Source organism: Ceraceosorus guamensis, assembly GCF_003144195.1.
Source record: "Ceraceosorus guamensis strain MCA 4658 unplaced genomic scaffold IE81scaffold_19, whole genome shotgun sequence".
In the NCBI taxonomy this organism is placed as follows: domain Eukaryota; kingdom Fungi; phylum Basidiomycota; class Exobasidiomycetes; order Ceraceosorales; family Ceraceosoraceae; genus Ceraceosorus; species Ceraceosorus guamensis.
The window spans coordinates 132,528-152,549 of record NW_020290014.1 but is presented as its reverse complement, the minus strand read 5'-3'; the positions used below and the strand labels follow the sequence as shown (position 1 = coordinate 152,549).

The 20,022-nt window shown below is 55.3% G+C and overlaps 7 protein-coding genes across 7 annotated transcripts; 2 read left to right on the top strand and 5 right to left on the bottom strand.

Annotated features, from left to right (window-relative positions):
- Nucleotides 1-2,409: 2,409 nt before the first annotated feature.
- On the top strand, nt 2,410-4,789 carry IE81DRAFT_288630 (hypothetical protein; the record flags this gene model as incomplete). The annotated part of the gene is made up of 4 exons (XM_025511777.1): nt 2,410-2,905; nt 3,038-3,169; nt 3,288-4,104; nt 4,222-4,789. 4 exons carry the CDS (start codon nt 2,410-2,412, stop codon nt 4,787-4,789), a joined length of 2,013 nt encoding a protein of 670 aa, XP_025370658.1.
- Nucleotides 4,790-4,902: 113 nt separating this feature from the next.
- On the bottom strand, nt 4,903-5,639 carry IE81DRAFT_346494 (hypothetical protein; the record flags this gene model as incomplete). Its single annotated transcript, XM_025516048.1, has 4 exons — nt 4,903-5,055; nt 5,146-5,289; nt 5,384-5,426; nt 5,527-5,639. The coding sequence occupies 4 exons, from the start codon at nt 5,637-5,639 to the stop codon at nt 4,903-4,905; spliced, it is 453 nt and encodes a 150-aa protein (XP_025370657.1).
- An 871-nt stretch (nt 5,640-6,510) lies between these two features.
- On the bottom strand, nt 6,511-7,643 carry IE81DRAFT_340698 (hypothetical protein; the record flags this gene model as incomplete). Its single annotated transcript, XM_025515619.1, has 4 exons — nt 6,511-7,017; nt 7,130-7,270; nt 7,346-7,439; nt 7,528-7,643. 4 exons carry the CDS (start codon nt 7,641-7,643, stop codon nt 6,832-6,834), a joined length of 537 nt encoding a protein of 178 aa, XP_025370656.1. The 3' UTR covers nt 6,511-6,831.
- A 790-nt stretch (nt 7,644-8,433) lies between these two features.
- On the bottom strand, nt 8,434-10,690 carry IE81DRAFT_322354 (MFS general substrate transporter). The gene has a single exon (XM_025513612.1). It carries the CDS (start codon nt 10,330-10,332, stop codon nt 8,515-8,517), a length of 1,818 nt encoding a protein of 605 aa, XP_025370655.1. The 5' UTR covers nt 10,333-10,690; the 3' UTR covers nt 8,434-8,514.
- An 888-nt stretch (nt 10,691-11,578) lies between these two features.
- IE81DRAFT_322351 (putative MAS1-mitochondrial processing peptidase beta chain precursor) lies at nt 11,579-13,945 on the bottom strand. Its single transcript, XM_025513611.1, has 7 exons — nt 13,752-13,945; nt 13,275-13,440; nt 12,862-13,143; nt 12,002-12,778; nt 11,871-11,933; nt 11,764-11,785; nt 11,579-11,690 (listed from the first exon to the last, which is right to left on the bottom strand). The coding sequence occupies exons 1-7, from the start codon at nt 13,866-13,868 to the stop codon at nt 11,681-11,683; spliced, it is 1,437 nt and encodes a 478-aa protein (XP_025370654.1). The 5' UTR covers nt 13,869-13,945; the 3' UTR covers nt 11,579-11,680.
- Nucleotides 13,946-14,589: 644 nt separating this feature from the next.
- Nucleotides 14,590-16,782, top strand: IE81DRAFT_354647 (P60-like protein; the record flags this gene model as incomplete). The annotated part of the gene is made up of 5 exons (XM_025516664.1): nt 14,590-15,297; nt 15,371-15,617; nt 15,666-15,757; nt 15,853-16,260; nt 16,348-16,782. The coding sequence occupies 5 exons, from the start codon at nt 14,590-14,592 to the stop codon at nt 16,351-16,353; spliced, it is 1,461 nt and encodes a 486-aa protein (XP_025370653.1). The 3' UTR covers nt 16,354-16,782.
- On the bottom strand, nt 16,450-19,677 carry IE81DRAFT_322350 (threonyl-tRNA synthetase). Its single transcript, XM_025513610.1, has 8 exons — nt 19,002-19,677; nt 17,784-18,845; nt 17,446-17,708; nt 17,258-17,360; nt 17,091-17,186; nt 16,856-17,002; nt 16,738-16,781; nt 16,450-16,648 (listed from the first exon to the last, which is right to left on the bottom strand). Exons 1-8 carry the CDS (start codon nt 19,464-19,466, stop codon nt 16,528-16,530), a joined length of 2,301 nt encoding a protein of 766 aa, XP_025370652.1. The 5' UTR covers nt 19,467-19,677; the 3' UTR covers nt 16,450-16,527.
- Nucleotides 19,678-20,022: the final 345 nt, after the last annotated feature.

Genomic DNA, 20,022 nt, shown 5'->3' with positions numbered 1-20,022 from the left:
AGGCCCTGCTCAACCTTGTTGGCTTCTGAGCTGCACGCGTCAGTCCAAGGTACGAGTACGTGCACTTGTGACCAGCGAAGATGACGCACATCTTGCTCGCTACTACCACTACTTTTTTGTTGTGGTTGCGCACACTGCTGGTCGCGACTTACATCTGTGCCCAAGCTCCTCTTCTGCGGCACCGAGCGACATTTCCCGCCGCCCATCGATTGAGGAAGGAGCCCAAAGTCACGAGTGGTTCGCTCATGGAGAGGCCCACGCGAAGCGCGGGAACCGGATGCCCAGGCCTCTCTCATACTTCTGACTCATTTCGAAGCTCGAGACGCGGATCATGTGAAGGCCCTCCTCTGCGGTACTGTAGTCGTAGTCTGAGTGTTGTGAGTAGCACAGTAGATCTGGACTTTCGTGATAGGCACCATTCGTGATTCTTGGATGGCGCTTTGGAACCCTTGGACGGAATGTATTTGAGTTGCCGCGCCCATTGCTGATCAATTTTCGCGGATGCCGCTAGGCAAAGTGCTCTACCATCAGCACACTCACGACTCCTGAATACCGACTTTGCGAAATGAAATTGTGAGTGCGTGCTCGAACGTTTGTCACTACTACTACTCTACTAGAGGCAGAGAGGAGCATGCGGGGGTAGGTGGCGCTTGGCTTGCAATTCAACCTCAAGCTCACGCCTGTGAATCGCGAGGATGATCCGTCCGTCCTGCGTAACCGGGCCTTTCCCCTTTTCACCCCTTGCAGCATCGCTCGCGGAACTCGCTTAGCATGGCGAGCAGTCTCCCGCGCGAAAGCCCCTGATTCCTATCGTTCGGGATAAATTCACGAATGAGAGCGCATCATGTCTCATGATAAGCTGAGGTTTGGGGGTGGACCATCATCCCGATAAATTGAAGAATGGCTTGGAAATTCGCACAATTCCCTTTGCCATTCTCTCTTTCTGATGGCGAGACCCCTCGGCTGGCGGCTTGGCTATCAAATCGAATTTGTGATTTTGCTGCTGAAATCAACAAACCCTGCCTAGCCTTGCACTTAGCGTCGAATCTCTGCCCGCAAATTCGTACGATCGCTCGGAAGCTAAAATGTGAATTTGCGAGTCATAGATCGTGATGTTCGTGATTGTTCATTTCAGATTGTACAGGCAGCTTCAAGCCATCGCATACCGCTCGCGTTCAGACCGCAGGCGAGTGCCGGTGAAAGCACTGTCGCGCGATAAGTTCGCGATCCACGCCCGGCCACGATCGTGATGTGAAGGATCGGATCAATCACGAACGCCTTACAGAGAAGTAGGGTCAGCATGCTGTAAGTAGGTGGAGGAGCGTGTGCCCCTCGTCTTTCCGCATCCGCCACTGCCTGCGGTACGTAGGGTACGCTGATGGCCCTCTGCTTACTGCGCTGCTGCAGCCTGTCGACGAGCTATAGGAAGTCGTGCATGCTGTGGATGACTGCATGCATGCATCGCGACCTCGGCCGTGAAGATCGATGCGTGCGTGCACTTGGCACTGCTCTGCTGCCTCGCCCTAGCAGCGGTACTGCAGATGAGGGCGAATCGCGAGTCTCCTTGATCAGCTGGGAGACCGCGCCTGAGCTCCTGCTCGTACGGTACACCTTCCCCGCATTCACATTTTGATTCACATCTGCGCCTTGCTTTGCTGCTGCAGCTTAATTGAAAGGGTGGCGATGCTGTGCAGCTGAAGACGAGCAGAGTCTAGGCTCGCCAGCACACGCGTACGCGGACACAGCTATATAGGACACATGGGCGCCTACTGATGCCTGCATTTTAAGAGCGCCACTCGGCCTCATGCCGTCCCTTCTGGCTGCTGCAGCCTGCAGGCCCAACAGCCGCGATCCATCCACCGACATAACCGTGCATACAACCAGATTCATCCATCACGAGTTCCGGCTATTGTTGACCTGCGCAGGCACATCATCAGCGCGACGAAGCCGACCGACCCTCTTTCGGATTGCTCGATCTCATCTAGCGCACATCTTTCTCCGACTTTTCAACCTTGAAACCAAGCTCATTCCTTCAAGGGTGCCATAGACACTTCCTCCAAGGCCGCCCGCATTCCCTCGCGTCACCACCACACCCATGGGCTTTGTCGCGAGACTCCCCCTCGCCTGTCGAACGCAACGGTCGTCAACGATTTTACCCCATTAACCCTCCGACCGCATAACATCGGGGCTTTCAACGGCATACACACCTCGCAAACGACACCGCACCACTCCGAAAGTAGTGGTTCGCCATCTTGCAGAGCTGCTCTACGTTTGAACCCCACCACCACACTCAGCCCAACTGAGCACATCGAATTTTACAATCACGGTCTCTGCCGAGCGATGTCAGCGCCGACAGTGCCATTTCCCCGTGGTGCAGCGACGCCAGCCTCTGAGGAGCATGGCAAAGGCATGCACATAGACATCCCTGGTGAAGGAGGTCAGGGCAAGGGCGACAAATCCCAATCGGGTGGTACTTGGTCACGACACCACCGACCACCCAACCCAACTTCTGACTCATACTTTCCATCTTCAGCTTCGGGTCATCCTTCAAAGACGCCCAAAGCGAGCAGCGTCTACGGCCACAGTCGAGGCACAAGTGCTTCTGGAAATGCATCTCACGCAACAGCGCCTCCTGCTACGACGCCCAGCAAGGGCGTCGGTCATAGCATGTCTCTGAGCTTGTCATCAGTCAAAGGTGGCCAGGACCCTCAGCCCAGCTCTGCTCATCCTCAGCATGGAATGCCCCACGACTTTGCTCCGTACGAAGGTCATTTCAGCCACGGACCTCCAAGTCCGAGCACATTGACGGACATTATCTTGGGCTTACACAGCACCTTGTATGGAGGCAAGCGATCCGCAGACGAGGTCCGACAGATGGTTCAGCACTACTACGAGTACGATGCATGTGAGTCACCGACGCATACATCCGCTTAAGCACAATTGAGAGCAAGACGGCAAGCCACATGACGCCAATCACAGATGCATCAGCTAACTTGTGAATCATTGTCTCATCGTGCCACTCTGCGCGCGGATTCAGTATTCGAATCGCCGCTCTTGGCTGCCGTGGGCAGAGAGCAGATTGCCAACCAATTCATCATGGCTTTTGCCCTGCCAGGAATGGACGTCACGAGCGAGTTGAGAGACGTCATCTGCTCCGACTTCGAATTCGGTAAGTAAACGCGGTCAGATCGGACCATTCTTCATGCTTGCTCAGGTGGGGTCCGACGCGCGCCCACTTTGTTTGGCGACTGATTTCCCTTGCCTTTCGATGCGTCTTTCACGTGCAGACGGAACTCGTGCTGGTATCATCGACCAGACTATCAGCGTCACCTTTTTGCCAAGTTTGTTCGGCTCGGCACCTCCCAAGTCGACAGCTCGCACCCCAGCTCCTGGTGCCACCAGTCATGCTGCACACAGCTCCTTGACGCCGCATCCCTTCCTTAATTACGCAAGCGGAAGCTCTGCCTATCCTGCGCCCAACAACGACGGAAGCAGCTCGGTCTTCAGCCGCTTCGGATTTGGAGGTGGAGGAGCAGCGAAGAGTGGCCCGCACTCACCAGTAACACCTTACAGCCTGTGGGGCTCTTCGAGGCCACACACTCCTGGACCAGGGCACAGTATCCGTCCAATGTCTTCTGGCCCCGGATCCTCGGCTCCTCACAGTGCTCATCCTTGGCATGCGCGCGCAAGCACTCCTCCCAGCGTCAATGGAGACTACGACGAGGATGAACAGTACAGCTATGGCGATGCAGAAGGCGATGGTGTGACCACCGTCATGCACCGCCCCACCCAGCCTGCAGTCGTACCACACTGGTCTCACGAAGGGCTGGGAAGGTCTACCGTGAGCAGCTTCGTCTGGGGTCTCTTCCACCCTCGTCAAGTGTTGCGTCATCTGTGCACGATTCAATTGCGTCTCATGAGCCGTTTAGAGTTCAATGACGCCGGACGAATCGTCAGACACGAAGATACTTGGGGCTTACGTGAGGCCATCGAAGGCACTATTCCGTTTGTGGGCCTCTTCTATGCCATAGAACGACGAGTGGTCGGTTATCTCTGCTCCTGGGCCATCGGCAAAGGCGTACGCCTTTCCGACTCGATCACAAAGTCGGGCAGGATACCCCAGCCACCTCGCCCTTCCTCAGAGCCGGGCACGCCGTGGATCACGGACAAAGCGGCAGCTATGGAGCATTACCACCGCTCAGGCGCGGATGAGGCTGCCAGAGCTCTCTTGCTCGGAGGTCATCACGAACGCAAACCTTCGTCCGCGTCTCATCATTACCTGCTACCTTCGGCCGGGCACACTTTCACCGGCCATCCGCATTATCACACTATCAGTCGATCTCGCGCAACTTCGCCTACGCGCTACAGGTTCATGTCGTCTGGCAGTACGCCAGGGTCACATACTGTGACCGGCACGAGATCTCGCGCGAGAAGTCTCGTGGGCTCGCATGGCAGTGCATACCCGTCTCGAGCGCCCAGTCACGACAATCTGGCAGCATGGGGCCAAATGCACGGTGTGCCTGGTGTGAGCTCGGCTACTGGAGAGTATCCGCCTGATAGCGGTGCACGGTACCGGGACAGAGCAGCCAGGAGGCTCGAAGGCGGGCGGGCCAGCTCCACCACGAGCGCTCCAGCGGGAGATCTGCCCAATAGCCACTCCTTGGCCGCTGGAACGACGACAGACTCTAGTGGTGCTTTCTTGACAGACAAGCACGGCTCTGTTTCGGGCGCGCACACACTCGACAGCATCTTTCAACCACCGCCCGCTCCTGACCGCGACGAGCATTGAGAGCGGATGGGTTCAAAGCTCTTCGCGGAATCTGTAGAGTCATCATCTTTGTTACATGAGCATGCAATTCTATTGTGCACGATCAGGGCGAGGGACGTGACTCTCTTTCGGTGCTAAGGTTTCGGAGGCCGAGCAATATCCAGCGCGACGTTTTTCCAGAGATCTGGGTCTAGCAAGTCCCAATTGCCGGTACCCTTGTTGAATTGGTGCGTCTCGCCAGTCGTGGAGTCCTGCTTGTGCATGTAGAAACTCTCCAGGTCCTTCTTCTACGGGAAGTGATAAGCGCAAACCGTGAACATTTGCCGCTGCTCAGTGACGATCCACATGCCCTGAGATGAAGATCCTGCCTTACTCACTGCTCTAATCTCGGTCTTCCAATCATCGTCAGGCGGGTGGACGGCGGCGCCTAGAACTACGGTGAAGCCTCGGTTCCTGTCCTTGGCCCATGCGAGCTGTCCAGATTGCGGATGATACCAGCGCGAAATGTGAGCAGTGTCGTGCTTTACAAAAGCGCGCACGGAGCGAGGGGGGAGAGTGTGCTCAGTCCAGCGATCACGACTGCAGGTGCTGATGCTTTGCAAGGGCATTGCTCACGTCTGGATTTACGTAGGGCTGAGAAGAGCTGCTCCCTCCTGCCCTGTGGTTGCTCGATGCAGTATGCGGCCGGAGAGAGGGGGGGGGAGCCGGATTTGGTGTGAGCGGGCTGTGTGCTTCCCTTGCATCGGAGTACCATTCACCGCTTCGAAAGCGCTGAGGCAGATGCGTGACTTGGCAAGGCTGCCGCGTTGCACGTCGACGCGATGGCAACGAGACTCCCGACCAGGTGCAGAGCATCGTTCTTGAGGAGCATTCTGAGCAAGCGCAAGCTGTAGCTGCGAACGAAGATGGCAGCTTGAAAGCCAACGGGTACAAACGTGACGCTTCGACGTACAAGCAAGCCAGCTGCGGTGCAGTCGCGACTCAAAGAGCAGGTCAACCGTATTGGGGCAAGGGTCAAACACAAGCACAGGGAGCTGGCTGTGCTTTGACGCTCTTATACCTCACGTCTCATCTGTTCTGCATCAAGCTGGTCAAACTTGCCCTACTGGCCTTGATGACAAGGCACGAGCAATATAGCAGACCACAGACACGGCAGCAAGCTTTACGACGTAATGAGCACCATATACACAGGACTTGCAAACGGCAGCAAGCCTTTAGGCCCATAACAAGGCTCAACGAGTACCTTCGAGATGGCCCAGCTTTCACGCTAGGGCTGACGCTTTCACCATGATCGTTCTGCCGCGAGATCGGAGCGCAGCTGGGTTCCGAGGGCGATCGCGATTCGAGCAGTCGACTACATCGGCTCTTTCTGGTTTGCGACTGGATCTCGCCACTCATCATTGCCTCGCCGCTTGCAAATGACGTCGATGTTGGCACTTCACCTACAAAGCATGCGGGAGCCTCGGTGCTGTCTTCGAGCAAGCAGCCTGCATCCGTATATTGTATCGCCTAGCTTCATGACCAAGCCCCAGGTCATCCCCTGATGTGAATATGCCGCTGGGCCTCGAAGCGGGCGTGTAGTATTTGCCACTAGGCTCGGCCACCGAAATTGCGTAATTTTGGTCACCTTTTATCTATGCTGAGGACGTTTCACACCCGCAAATTCCGCGAATGAGGAAGTCGGAGTATAGTCGCCTGGCCGAACGGCGAGCGACGAAGACAAGACGCGATTGCGAGTCACAAAACATATCCACGCCAATCGCATTTATTCCGAAAGCAGTGCCGTGGGCCAACTTTTTGCAAGCTAGCATTGGCCTTTCTCCTGGCTTTGCCTGTATCTGGAGTCGCCTTGCTCGGAGCAGGAGCCGACATCGAACGCCTTTTGTTTTTGCCACCTGGCTCTCCACCAGCTGCACGGATGCACGTTCGAGCTCGAGCTGCCACTCACGACTACAACAGTATGCGAGGTTGAGGTAGCGGAGAGCGAGAGTTTACATTTCCTCAGACCTGGATGGCCAAGGTCTGAATTCAAAATGTCATTTGTCAATTGTGTACCGCAAATGTCAACGAAAGTCAGACGACGCTGAGGGAGGCTGATGATCCATCATGACGCTCTTGCTGAAGAGATCCGGGACACCATCCTGCCAGCCGGAAGTCGTGGTCCACTTTCCCGTGTGCTTGTTGAACGCATAAGCAGACGATTCTGACGGATGCTTCTTGTACATGTGGAGCGATTTCATGTCCGATTTCTGCACATGGATTGAAAGTTCAGCGATGGAGCGTCGAGACGCCAGAAGACTCGACGAGACTGTCAGCTGCCAAGGCTGAGCCCAGGCCTTGACTAATCTGTGCCACACTCACCGCCTTTTGCCGAGTCCAAAAAGAGGTGTCAGGAGGCTTGCTGGGGTGACCGTTGACCCGAGTGAATCCCTTGTCCCTGTCCTGTTCCCACTTTAGCATTCCCACATCCGTATACCACCTCGAGACGTGCGCAGCATCGTGCTGCAGGTACGCGCCGCCCGTCGTATCTGAACGCTTCAGCAAGTCTATGACAAATCGCACCAAGATTTCACTCACAGCTGGATTGTAAAAGGTCTTTCCCGCAGAGCTGGAAGCACTCGCAGAGCCGCTACCGGTAGCTTTCTTGAGCCAGCCACCTAAAAGAGGCGACCTTTGCGGCAGGCGGAGGATGTTTTACCGTAAGGTGGCGCGCGAATGGAGGGGTCGCACCCAGTGGTACTCAAAGCGTCCACACGTACCTCGGGAAAAGATCCATCGAGCCGTGTTGCGGCAGCACGACAGCTGCGACAAGCGCTGCGTCCAAAGCCACAGCCATCCAACCACAAAGCAGTGCCCTTTGAAGTGAGAGCAACATTACGAGCAGCCGAGTAGGAGACGGTAAATACGACAGATGACGGTCGCGAATCTGCTCTTGGAGCCGTGAATGTAAGTGAGTTTGAGTGTAGTGCAAGTCGTGAGCGGATCACCGCGAGTCCATGCTGGGAGGGGGGGGCAGGCCTATTTGAGCGCTGCTTGAGAAGACAGCGCCACTCACGACTGCATCGCCACTGTGTCACTTACTACTTGTACGAATCGCCACATACATACACAGAGCTGCCTTGAGAGCAGACGTCGATCGATGCCCATGCATGCTGCAGAAGAGCCGGGACATGCTGGTAGCACAGCATCGACTGCCCTTTCACACGCGTCAGAGGATGCTGACGAGGCGGGCATGTGCTGGATGCTGCGTGCGATGGTGGAGGGATGACTATATAGAGGCGAGGCGAGTCTTGTCCACGCTCATTGCTGCAAGAGGCAAATGGGCGCAGCACTCGTGAGACATTGGGCACAGCATTGATGACTGTGGTCTGTGATTGTTTCAGGTCACGCATCTCACACAAACACAGCGATACTCACCCATTCATCGCTGCATGATGACTCAGACTCCCATTCAATTGCGACGCCAATTTCATCTGCCGGTCTTTGCAGCTCAAAGGGCGCCAATCACATTTGCACAGACCACCATATACAGCCTCACACCATTCTTGAGGACCTTGGCCGCCTGGACGTAGTCGAGTATATAACGACATCTAGAGTCTTGGAAATGCGTGCAGACCCACGAGTGAGCGAACTGCCAGGCCTGTAAGTGTTGATCACAATTCAACCATCGATTGCATCTGGAGGTGATTGCGAGGCACAGGGGTATGTTACAAAAGGAGCGAAGAACGCATCGTGGTGAGCGCAGACTAGTAGACATGAGCATACTTTGATCTTCTCCTCAGCACAACGCCCCACTTGCGAAGGACAAACAGCCAAAGTCCGAGGGCGATGCCGATGGCAGCGATGACTGTGCTTCCAACTCCCAATCCAAGCTTGCTGTAGAAAGCGTGTCCAAAGATCGGGAAAGCGCCCGCCAAGCTGGATCTGATGACGGAGCAGGTGGCCAAGACGGAAGCTGCGACGGTAGGGTAGCACATTGGCAGATAGACGAGCAGGGATTGAAATGATAAAAAGACGCTGGGGAGTAGCAGAGCTGCAAAGATGGTCGGAACGATCCAGTGCACTTGATATTCTGCTGTCCAACCAAAGATGAGGATGGAGACCGGAAAAGCAGCAAAGCCGGCCAAAGCGATGCTGAGCCTGTCTTCCGGCTCGATGATACCCTTTTCAGCCTTGGCCCTAAATCGAGGAGCGTAGATGTTTTGAATGTACCAGATGTATGCGCCGACGGAGATGACGCCCGAGACTGCAAAGGCCAAGAAGGGCAGCGACTGAGCTCCGAGACCCCAGCCGTAGGAAGAGTAGAGGATGGGAAAGGCCTCAAAGAAGAGGTAGAAGGCGGCATAGACCAGGCCGAGGTAGGCGCAGGTGAAAAAGACGATGGGCTCGAAAGCGAGACGGATGGGCCTCCAGATGGACTCGGCCAAGATGGAAGAAAAGGCGACGGAGTCTTGATCGATTTCGCTTTGACTCTTAAGGGATTCGTCTCCTGTCAACTTGCGCAGGCGTTGAGCGCGGTGCAGCAGGATTGTGGGTGCATAAGTCTCGGGCAGCAAGAATGTCAAGCAGAATAGACTGATGATGCTCAGAATCGTGATGATGTAGAGTGGCCATCTCCACGTACTGTACTGCGCTGCGTATCCTCCAAGCACAGGTCCGAAAACAGGGCCACAGATGGCTCCTCCGCTCCAGACGGCGATGTAGATGGGCAGTTTGAGGTTGTCAAACATGTCGCCCAAGGATGCTCCGCCCGTTGCCAGGGCTGGGGAGCCAAAGAAGCCGGCCATGAACCGAGCTGCCATCAAGGTCGAATAGTTTGGTGCGAAAGCAGCCAAAAAGTTGCTGGCTACGAGGAGAATGTGTGTAGGAATGTAGAGCCGGTTGCGGCCTAAAACTGCCAGCTCTGAGGGACCCGAGAAGAAGATGGGACCAATTCCGTACGCGATGACGAAGAGCGAAAGACCCATGATGGCTTGCACCTGCGATACTTGGAATTCTGCCATGACGCCGGGTATGGAGGGCGTGTATGCGGCGGAAGAGGCGTAGACGCTGAACGTCATGAAGCTGATCAGCATCGCCACGCTCTGCTTTTTGCGGCTCGACCAGTTCTGAGGATTCTCATCGTCATCATCCGAGTACCAGCCCACCACCTTGACGCCTTTAGGGATAGGCTTCGAGGGTAGGATCCGAGACTCTATCCGTTCGGGCGCAGCGCCATCTGTGAAGCCTTCAGACATTTCTTTGACGCCTGCTTCAACATCCTGCGCAGGCTTGATAGCTGCCTTTGCTTCATCTGCTAGAGTTTCGGCACTGGAAGCTCGCCCTTTAACATCGGCGACGCTCGCAGGGCGGGGCGTCGCATTGCCAGAAGACGTGTACGAGGAGCGCGCTGCCTTTTCTGAAAGTTCGGGCACTGCATCAAGAGCCTTTGTTGCTGATTGGAGAGCGTATGGAGGGACAAAATGCTGCGATTGTTCCGGCCGCGTGGCTACCGTACCGTGGGTGAGATGATTGAGTATCTCTCCCGCGATGGAGGTCGAGAAGACCGAGGCAATAGTAGACATGCTTGCTGCGAGGGTAGGCGTGTCTATGGGTTAGAAGAGGCAAGACTCGGCTGGCGGGGGCAGGCTAAGAAGAGGCAGTCTCAGCCTCGCTTGTTGCTTAGTCGGTTGTGAGTTGAGGATGAGCGACAACATTAAGTGGCCACGAAGTTCCCCCTTTTTGTACCTTTATCGGTCACTTTCGTTCGCAGACAAGCGTATGGTACCATCAGTCCTGTGCATGCTGCAAACCTCGCTGCAAACCTCGTTCAGGTTGCATCGGAGCATGCAGTGACGGGTGCGCAAGCTCATGCACCTTTTGCTTCTCTTCCTCAGTTTCACGATTACGGTCGTTACGATACATTGATCACAAACTCACCACTCTCACTCCCTTTGGAGAAGAAGCATTGCGGTTGTGATCATGACCTATCCGTGCACAAAAATCTTGATGGAGATATGCAGAGCAAGCAGCAGCGGTCACGGCAAGCGGTTCTTCCGGACTTTATTCGCGCCGCGCGCTGTGGTGCGCGTGAAATGTCGGACTTAAGCTAAACAGTCACGAGTCGTGATGAAGTCCCGCCTGCCAAGCCTGCGTAGCTCCGTATCCTCGCGCTTCGTCCGGCGTCTTGCAGCGCGTTTCGCCAAGAGGATGCTGGTGCGTGCAGCAAGGCCGCTAAAAGACATTTGTACCAGCACGAGCTGGCTGTGAAGGAAGCTTCACGAGCCTGGCGCCTTTTCCCCGATCCGACAGCTTGCGCTAACGGAGAAAAGCCTTCTGCGCAAGGTGATACAGCGTCAAAACCTTTGTGACTCGGAATGATCACTAATCGCCGTCTCCACTCTCTCGCCTTTCGCAACTCGGACTCTGACTGGGTCATGACGCTGGTGTAGAACCGTCATCGGATCTGTCCTGCGTCACTGTACCCCTGCGTCGATAAGGATCTCATTCTTATCCATGCTGCAACCCTACTCAACGGCCCTGACGCACTTCATATCATGCCTCCGGACGCATCGCACGGAGGTGGGTCAAGATATTCACGGAGAGCACTGAGTGATTGCGCAATGTCGGCTGGGCAGCATGCTTCATCGACTTCCGTCGTTTTTCTCGTCTGCCGGCGTTTCTGTCGCTCAGACTGGAGACGGGTTTGAGATCCCTGCTCACTCGTGAGGCACCTTACGTCCATTCGCCACTCTGCTTTCACGATGCAGCATGAACGGCAAGCATTGACCGCTCAATCGACGTTGGAACGGTCACGCTTTGAGCCTCAGCTTTCCTAAAGACGACGACAATTTGATTGCTCGCTCCGGTCTACAGAAGGCGCAAGTCTACGCGAATACAGGCGTCTGGCACAATGCGGTAGACGGGAGTTCTTTACCACACCCTGCGGAGATCAGAAGACGAGAACATCAGCATCAAGATCGCTGCTCAGAGTGGGCCGGTCGCGTCGTACTCACATGCTCGACATGTCGTTGCGAACTGCGGTGAGGGGTGAATAGGGTGGGACATGTAAGTTACATGTCGGTGCACGAGTCGGTCTGTCAGGCTCTGCCCTTGTACTCACTTCTGCTGTAGTCGAGCAATCCTTCCACGCGACCATGAGCGGAGATGGCGATATCAGCGTCCCCTGTTGGAACGAATGAGCGAATGAGTGTAAGAACAGTGGACCGCCTCATTGAAAAGTTCGTGACTCACAAAGGTACTTGCGGGCGACTTGTTGGATCTGAGCAGGTCCAACAGCCTCGATGGCGGCAGAGATTTCCGCAGGTGTAGCTCTGCGACCAGTAGTGACGAGTTGACGACCAATGTCCTCCGCGATCGCGGTGGTTCCGTCCAGACCCAGAAGCAAGCTTGCCTTGAGTTGGCTCTTTGCTCTCTCCACCTCTCCCTCAGTAGGCGCCGAGCTCATCCTCTGCCACTCCCTCAGGGTAAAGTGCACCACATCGTCCAAGTTCATAAAGTTTTCCGAGACAATGTAGATGCCCCAAAGACCTGTGTCGGAGTAGGAGGTGCTGAAGTGCATGAAGGAGTTGGCGTAGTTGTTGGAAGAGTAAATGTGAGACAAGCGCGAGCTGAGCAGAGGACTCGATCCAAGAGATCGGTCCCAGTTGCCCATGATGGCTTGCAGAACCAACAAGGGGAAGTAGTCAGGGCTAGACCACCCAGCTCCCTCGACCGCGATGGCAAGGTTGATGGTGGGCGAGTCATCATCGCGAATGCGGACCTCAGACCCTACGAACTTGGTCTTGGGACCAGCGGTGTTGCCCAGCTTGATGGGATTGGAAGAAGTGGGCAGGCTGCCAAAATTTTTCTCGGCCAGCTTCACAAGGGCGTCGTGTTCAATACCACCAGCACCAACGAGAACCATTCGGTCGGCGGAGTAGTTGGTCTGAATGTAGGAGGCGAGATCGTCGCGCTTGATGGAGAGAATGTTCTCCTTGGGTCCAAGGATGGTGCGTCCCAAGGCTTGTCCTGCCAAGATGAGAGAGAGACGCGCGGGGGCACGTGAGCAGGCAGAAGCATGGGATGTGTCCATGCTCCCTTTGCAGACTCACCTTGGAAAGCCACGGAGTGGAGGTGATCAAACACGACCTCATCCAGCTGCTTGTCGACCTCCTCCTGCTCGCGCAGAATCACATCGCGTTCCCTCTCGATGGCACCGTTCTCCAATTTGGAATTTTGCAAAATATCAGAAATGATGTCCACTGCTTGGGGCACGTCCTTGCGGAAAGCCTTGGCGTAGTAGACTGTTTGCTCTCGGGAAGTGTATGCGTTGAGGTGCGCACCCAGGTTCTCTACTTCCAGCTCCAAGGCGTGCTGATTGCGGCGACCCGTGCCTGTAATTCAATGAACGAGCAAAGGCTTATGCTGGATGAGTGCCTGCACTGACCACGTCCGCTTCTAGTGCGCAGTACGCCTCTCTTTTCACTTCGGCGAACTTCGGATGTGGTTCGACGTGCAGACTCACCTTTGAAGGCCATGTGCTCCAAGAAATGCGCAGTTCCGTTGGTCCTGTCCGTCTCCGCTCGCGAACCAGCATCAATCCAGACACCCACGGTGGCCGTCTGTGCGGAAGGGCTGGATTCTGTCGCAACGGTAAGACCATTTGGCAGAGTCGTGGTCTGCGTGATGGGCTGCGAAGAAGAACGGGAGCGCACATGACATGTCAGCCAGAACGCTCCAGCTATTCCTCCGACAAGCAAATGATCCGCCTCTACATGGCGCTGAGGTTCTCGACATCTTTGGTGAGCTCGAAGGTCCGACTGCATTCTTCCCGATCCTTGGGCACATGCGCAAGTGTGTGCATTTCGCCTGCCCACGATTTCCTTCGTGCCCACTTTTGCGCATCTGCACGCCGCTGCTCCGATTTGCAAAGGAGAGAGCCGCTGCTGTATCCAGCACAATCGAGATCCACCGCGCGGGAAGTCTCTTTCAAAGTACTCACCTGCCTCTGAGCAATGCTAGCGAAAGAGCGAGGGACAGATCGGGTGAGAGAAGGAGCAGCGGGTCTGAGCACCGCTGGGCTGCGGAGAGCGCTGTTAACCAAGTAACGAGCCGACATTTTGCGATAGCTCAACGGCAGGCTACGAAGACTAGCGGATAGACGAAGAGAATGCGGAGCGGTGGCGTGATGGCGTTCTGGCAAGGTTAGATAGGGTACCTGCTTGTGATTTGTGAATCACTTGGAAGCTCAAACAGGCAACGAGCAAGCGCAAACGCGTGTCCGCGCTGAGAAGATGTGTGTGTGTGCGGTAGGCTGCGTTCGCTGCGTGCGTGCCGCTTGGTGAGCCCAAACGCCAGCCTTGCTGCGTGCGACTGCACCCGAATGGGCGAGCGAGCGCGGGCGGGCGCCTTCAAGAACGCGGCACGCAGGCATACAGCATGTATAGGCAGGGCCAGCCAACCGGTTGAAGCCGTTTGGAAACGCGCCTCATCAGCAGCGAGCGCCCTTCGCGCACGTGGACTGCGCACACACGCACGTGACTCGACACGGGCTGCTCAATGTGCTCCCGTGCGAGAGAGAGGGATGTGTCGTGAAATTTGGCCGCTGCATCAAATCTTGAATGTGGCTCGATGTCGAAGGGACAGACTTGACCGCCTTCTTCTCACTGCCTCTGTCAGTCCTTGCCCACGGTCAATCTTGATAATTATACTACCACGCTCAACAATCTTCCAGCATCTCTACTGAAGGAGCTGAATACCGCCGCAAGATAGCGCGAGGTTCGGCACCTGAAATCGCACACAGGTCAAAGAGAGCTCCGTCGTTGTAAGAGTCTTTCAAGATGCCCAAATCGAGCTCAGCACCGCGAAGCAAAGACGCTTCGGGACTGATGGATGCAAGGTCCGGCCAATCGTCGCGCCGGACATCGCGAAAGAACAAGGCGTCATGGAGGAAGCATGTCGACTTATCAGAGGTGGAAGCTGGAATGGAAGAGGCGAGGGCCAGAGAGAGAGCAGGCTTGCCGTCACGGACTTCCACCAAAGGCAAGGGAAAGGGAAAGAAGATCGACGACGAGACAGAGAAGGACAAGGCAGCGGGTTTTGACGAGCTGTTTGTGGAGGACAGGGTGGGGGACGAAGACGTTGCGCGTCAACTTGCCAGGTCTCACAGGCTGAAGAAGCCTCTGCGCAGCATGGAGGGTCTGCAGAGCAGCAGTGCAGTACCAGCATTGACCGGTCGAGCTAAGCGACAAGACCAGAGCAAGAGCTCAGAAGGTCAAATGACAGCAGAAGACAAGCGCAGAGCAAGGCTGAACAGAATAAGCAAATCTCAGAAGGATCAGCTCAAGAGATTGGCCGGGCACACTATCAGGGGACCCTTCGGCGCTGTGGTGGAAGGGGAGCAAGGCAGGGTGAGAGAGGCCGCTCCTGATGCTCACGCAGATATATGGCAAGACGCAACAGCGGACGAGCGCGGTGCGGTTGACGTTGCCGCTGCTGAGGAGGAGGAGGACGAGTGGCTAGCCAACGCTCAGAGAGAATTCAACAAGGTGAGTCCGGTGCTCTGCGTTTCAGATGTCTGGCTTGTCCTGATCGCATTCCTGCTTTCTCATGTCTCACCAGCTGCCGACGAAAGCTCCTCGAACCCTTGGTGCTTCCGTTCATGTATCGCGACCAGCCATCTCGCAGCCGCACGCCGGCCAATCCTACAATCCTACCCTGGAATCACACGATGCGCTCTTGGCCCGGGTGGGTGCCGAGGCTGTTGCGCACGAACACGAGCGGCTAAGGCACGAAGCTTTCAAGAAGGAGTGGGACGATGGAGGCAAGATCGCGAAAATGGATGAGGCCGATGCTAAAAGGGTGCGAGGTATGCTTGTCGGCGATGAAGCTGAGCAAGATGATGACGATACTGTAGGAGAAGATGAAGCGGAGGCACCAGTCGTGAAGAAGGATCCCAAGAGGAAGACGAGAGTGCAGCTAAATCGAGCAAAGAGAGTCCGTCATGAGGTGAGGAGCATAGGCTGATACGCAGTCACAGCCTCTGATGGAATGTTGATTCAGCTGACAATGCAATGCGGAACGTGCGCCTGTCAACTTTGTAGCAAACTCTCCGCCTTGCAGCCAAAGCCGCCAAGATTCAACGTGCGCAGCTATCCTCTCTTTCCGCCCTCAAGAAGGCAGCTCTCGAAGCCGAAGCGAAGCGCGTCGCTTCGCGGCTGTCAAAGCTGTCTTCACGCGAGTCCAGATTGTCAAAAGCAGGTTTGGCAGGTCAACGGCTGGGCAAGTTCAAAGTGCCAAAGCCCAAGGCGGAGGACGATGTGCAGCTGGGAGAAGAATTGAGCGAGAATCTCCGGAGCCTGAGACCCGAAGGCAATCTGTTCAGGGATAGGTTCCAGAGTCTGACTGTTCGAGGGTTGATCGAACCTAGAATGAAGGTCACTGCTAGTGGAAGGCATAAACGTGGCGGAAAGGGCAAGAAGACGTATGAAGCGCACAGCTACAAACGATTCGTGAGTGGCAGAAGAGGCGCATCCGCTCTTTGGAGTCATGACTGACTACCTCTCCTTCTTTGCCCAATCCACTATCATCGATCGTAGATCTGAGACTCCTCTTGACTCGACCTTGCACGTCTCGTCTTCTCTAGAAGAGCCAGCTATCCTACATCGAGAGCTTTGCAGATGACCACAAGAGAGGCGCAAAGTCTCGAGCTATTGCATGCAATTTTGACGATGAAAGCATTGCATGGAAGTGCGCGCATTGCCCACGCTTTGACGATTTCAGAGGTTATTCTCGAGGGACCGCTCATTCTTGAGCTTGAGCAATCTCTGACAGACATCCTCGAGCGGGATGATCTCATCTCTACCTTTGCCCCCCTCTCGCCCGTTTCTAACGTTGACGCTGCAGAGTACAAGCGTAGGATGTTGAGGCATCAGCATCTTGCAACGAGGCAGCGCGCTTCTGTCTAACCTGAAACAGTATCATCTCACCTGTTCGTCTCCATCTCGCTGTGCCCAACGACGAGAATAAAGTTCTGGTAGGAGAGCGAAAGCGAGCACTCCGTTCAGACGTGGTCGTCACCGTAGATGCATCTACCCTTGCACTTACATATTGAGCGATTTCTGCCGTGCGGATCTTCTTTGGCAAGGTCTCGGCAGTGAGGTCCACATCGGTGAAGAAGCCAAGGTCCCAGAGCTTGGACTTGATGCTCTCGGCATATCCGTACACGGATTGAGTGACGGGGACGACCATGACCTGTAGCGCAAGTGATGTGGGACGTGGGTTCGCCATTCAGAAAGCCGAGACCCGACGACAATGAAGGGCTTTGGTGGCTGCAGCTTACCTGACGGGGGGAGAGCCAAAGAGGCCATTTGCCGGCGAAATGCTCGGTGAGGATGGCGATGAATCTTTCGAGAGAGCCGAGAATCGCTCGGTGGATCTAGACCGCAGCGCGAGGGAGGTAGAATTCAGCAGGGCAGCTCTACCATAGCTGTACAAAGAGCAACTCACCATGACCGGCCTCTCGTGATCACTTCCATCCGCCGAGACCTTGTTAGACCTGAATTGCAGGCCAAATCTCTGAGGCAGCTGGAAGTCAAGCTGGATCGTGGCGCTGAATTGATGACCGAGAGTGATCCAATCAGTTGGCCAGTCCCGGAATTGCTCACGCGACGATCAAAAGTTCTTCCACCACTTACCACTGGAATTGGCGTCGCATAGCGTCCGAGATGGTAATGTCGATCTTGGGTCCATAGAATGCGCCATCACCAGGATTTAGCTCCCATTTGCCCGGCACGAACTTGTCTAGCGCATTCTGAAGACGTTTCTCAGCCTCATTCCAAGTCTCGATGTCTCCCAAGAAGTTCTCCGGCCTGGTCGACAATTCCAGTTTGAATTGGAAGCCAAACTTGCCGTACACGTCGTTCATGAACTCGAAGCAGCTCGTCACCTCGTCTTCGATCTGCGTTTCGAAGGGCAGATAAGGAGGTCGGTGCGCTGTTCAGGTGCGCTTTCCTGATTGCACCCAGCCGCTCACCTGATTCGCCATGCAAAAGATGTGGGCATCGTCCTGCACAAATCTTCTCACGCGCGTGAGACCAGACAGAGCACCGCTCGCCTCGTTCCGATGGATGACGCCAAATTCTGCAAACCTCAAAGGCAGATCCTTGTAGGATCTGTCACGGGCGGCAAACATGAGCGCGTGTCCTGGGCAATTCATGGGCTTCAGTCCAAATTGTTCCTTGTCTACTGGCAGGACGAACATATCATCCTTGTAGTTCTGCCAATGGCCCGAGGTGGTCCAAAGCTTTGAGCTGAACATGTTGGGGCTGATGACCTCGTCGAAGCCTCTCTTTCGGTATTCGCCCTTCATAAATTCGAGCAGAGTATTGTAGATCCGAGCTCCGTGGGGCAGCCAGAAACAACTGCCAGGACTCATCTCGTTGAAGAGAAACAGCTCTTGAGCTTTGCCAATCTTCCTGTGGTCTCGCTTTTCGGCCTCAGCCAAGAACTGCTTGTACTCAGTCATTTGCTTCTTGTCGGGAAACGAAATTCCGTACATCCGCTGAAGCGAGTCGTTGGCTTGATCACCCAGGAAATAAGAAGCAGAGTTTTTCAAGATGGCCATGGCCTTGATGCGACCCGTATGAGGCACGTGTGGGCCGACACATAGGTCCACCATAGGTCCGCACCTGTACACTGTAGTGCTCGTTCCATCTTGGATTTTGGTGTTGATGATGTACTGCTTGTACTTGTTGTACTTGAACATTTCCAAAAGCTGCTCCTTTGTGACAATGACCCTTTCAAATTTTTGCTTGTCCTTGATGGCGCTCTGGATGAGCGTCTCAAGCGCACCAAAATCTTCTGTGCGGACAGTGCGATCTTGACTGTCGCCCATTCCCATCTCGTAGTAGAAGCCTTCGTCGGTGGGAGGTCCAATGCACAAGTGACACCCGTAGTGACGCTCTGCTGCTTCTCCTAGAACGTGCGCGCTGCTGTGCCAAAAGACGCGCTTGCCCTCGGGCGTCTCAAAGTCGAACAGCTCGAGCTTGGCGGGACCTTCGAAGGGACGCTCGAGGTCCCACAGCTGATCATTGACCTGAGTGGCGCGCACCACACAGCACATTGGAATGAGAATTGCATCAGCACACAGCCTGATTTGCCATCCATTCATTTCCTAAGCTCTGATCTAGACGCCGCGGACGAATGCTAGCTTCCCGGATGCTCGAGCAAGCGCAGCCGAGCGCACGCTCACCTTTGAGATGACGATTCTATCGCTCAAGCTCTTGCTGATGGCCTTGGCGATATCCATGGGTGTGGTCTCCCAGCTGGTGGCATCCCTCTCGCTTCCATCCGGCATGGTGATCTTGATGGGCGCCCTTTCCTTCTTCGCCCGCTCCTCCTCCTGTTCCTTTTGCAGCTTTTCAAAAATCTCCAACCTCGCATCGAAGAATGCAGGTTTGGGAGTGAATTCCAAAGGATGCTTTTGCGCTCCCGCTGCGTCGTTTGCGGCCGACTTTTTGGCAGCTTTGGAGGCCTTCTTGTTCGCACCCGCTGGGGCACTGGACTTGGAAGCTGAATCTGCAGCTGCAGCGCCTGCATCCTCTTTGTCGGACACTTTCAGGTTGGCAGTGGAGTCCACCAGACCGCTGAGTGGCTCACGAGCAGCCGCAGTGGAGCTGACCGGATGCAAACCCGGATTGGGGGCAGATTCGGACATCGTGACAGCCCAGGATACAGCACAGCGGGCTCGACTCGATGTGCGGCGTTTTCCTGCGAAGAGCGTGTCGCGATGTGATGCAAAGGAAGGGGCAAGCAGGGCACAAATGGCTTCCTGGAGGATGTCTACACTGTGTCAACTGATTGTTACGAGCGAACAGCGATGAAGGACGCCGGAAGGTGGGAATGGGATGAGTGGTAGTCAAGAGCTTGCAAGCCTTGACAGCATCTTTCAGCCAGCCAGCTAGATTCACCATTCAAATTGATTCGAGGCTCAAAGCTTGCATGCTGCTGCTGCATGGACACCACACCTGCGTCTCAAGGCTGGCTTTCCCATGCAAGCTAAGCTCGATCCTTAAATCGCCTCAAAAGTCACGAGACTCGACTCACGAGTGCTTTCCAGCACCGCGTTGCGCGCCTTTGCAGCACCGCTGTATGACTTGCGCGAAAAGAGCGAGCATACGCGTCCCACTCACCACCAGATCATCTTCCTTCCCTGCGCCGCATCTAGCATGCTGCCAGCTCGACGTCGGAGGTCCGTTGCGCTAGCCTGCTTG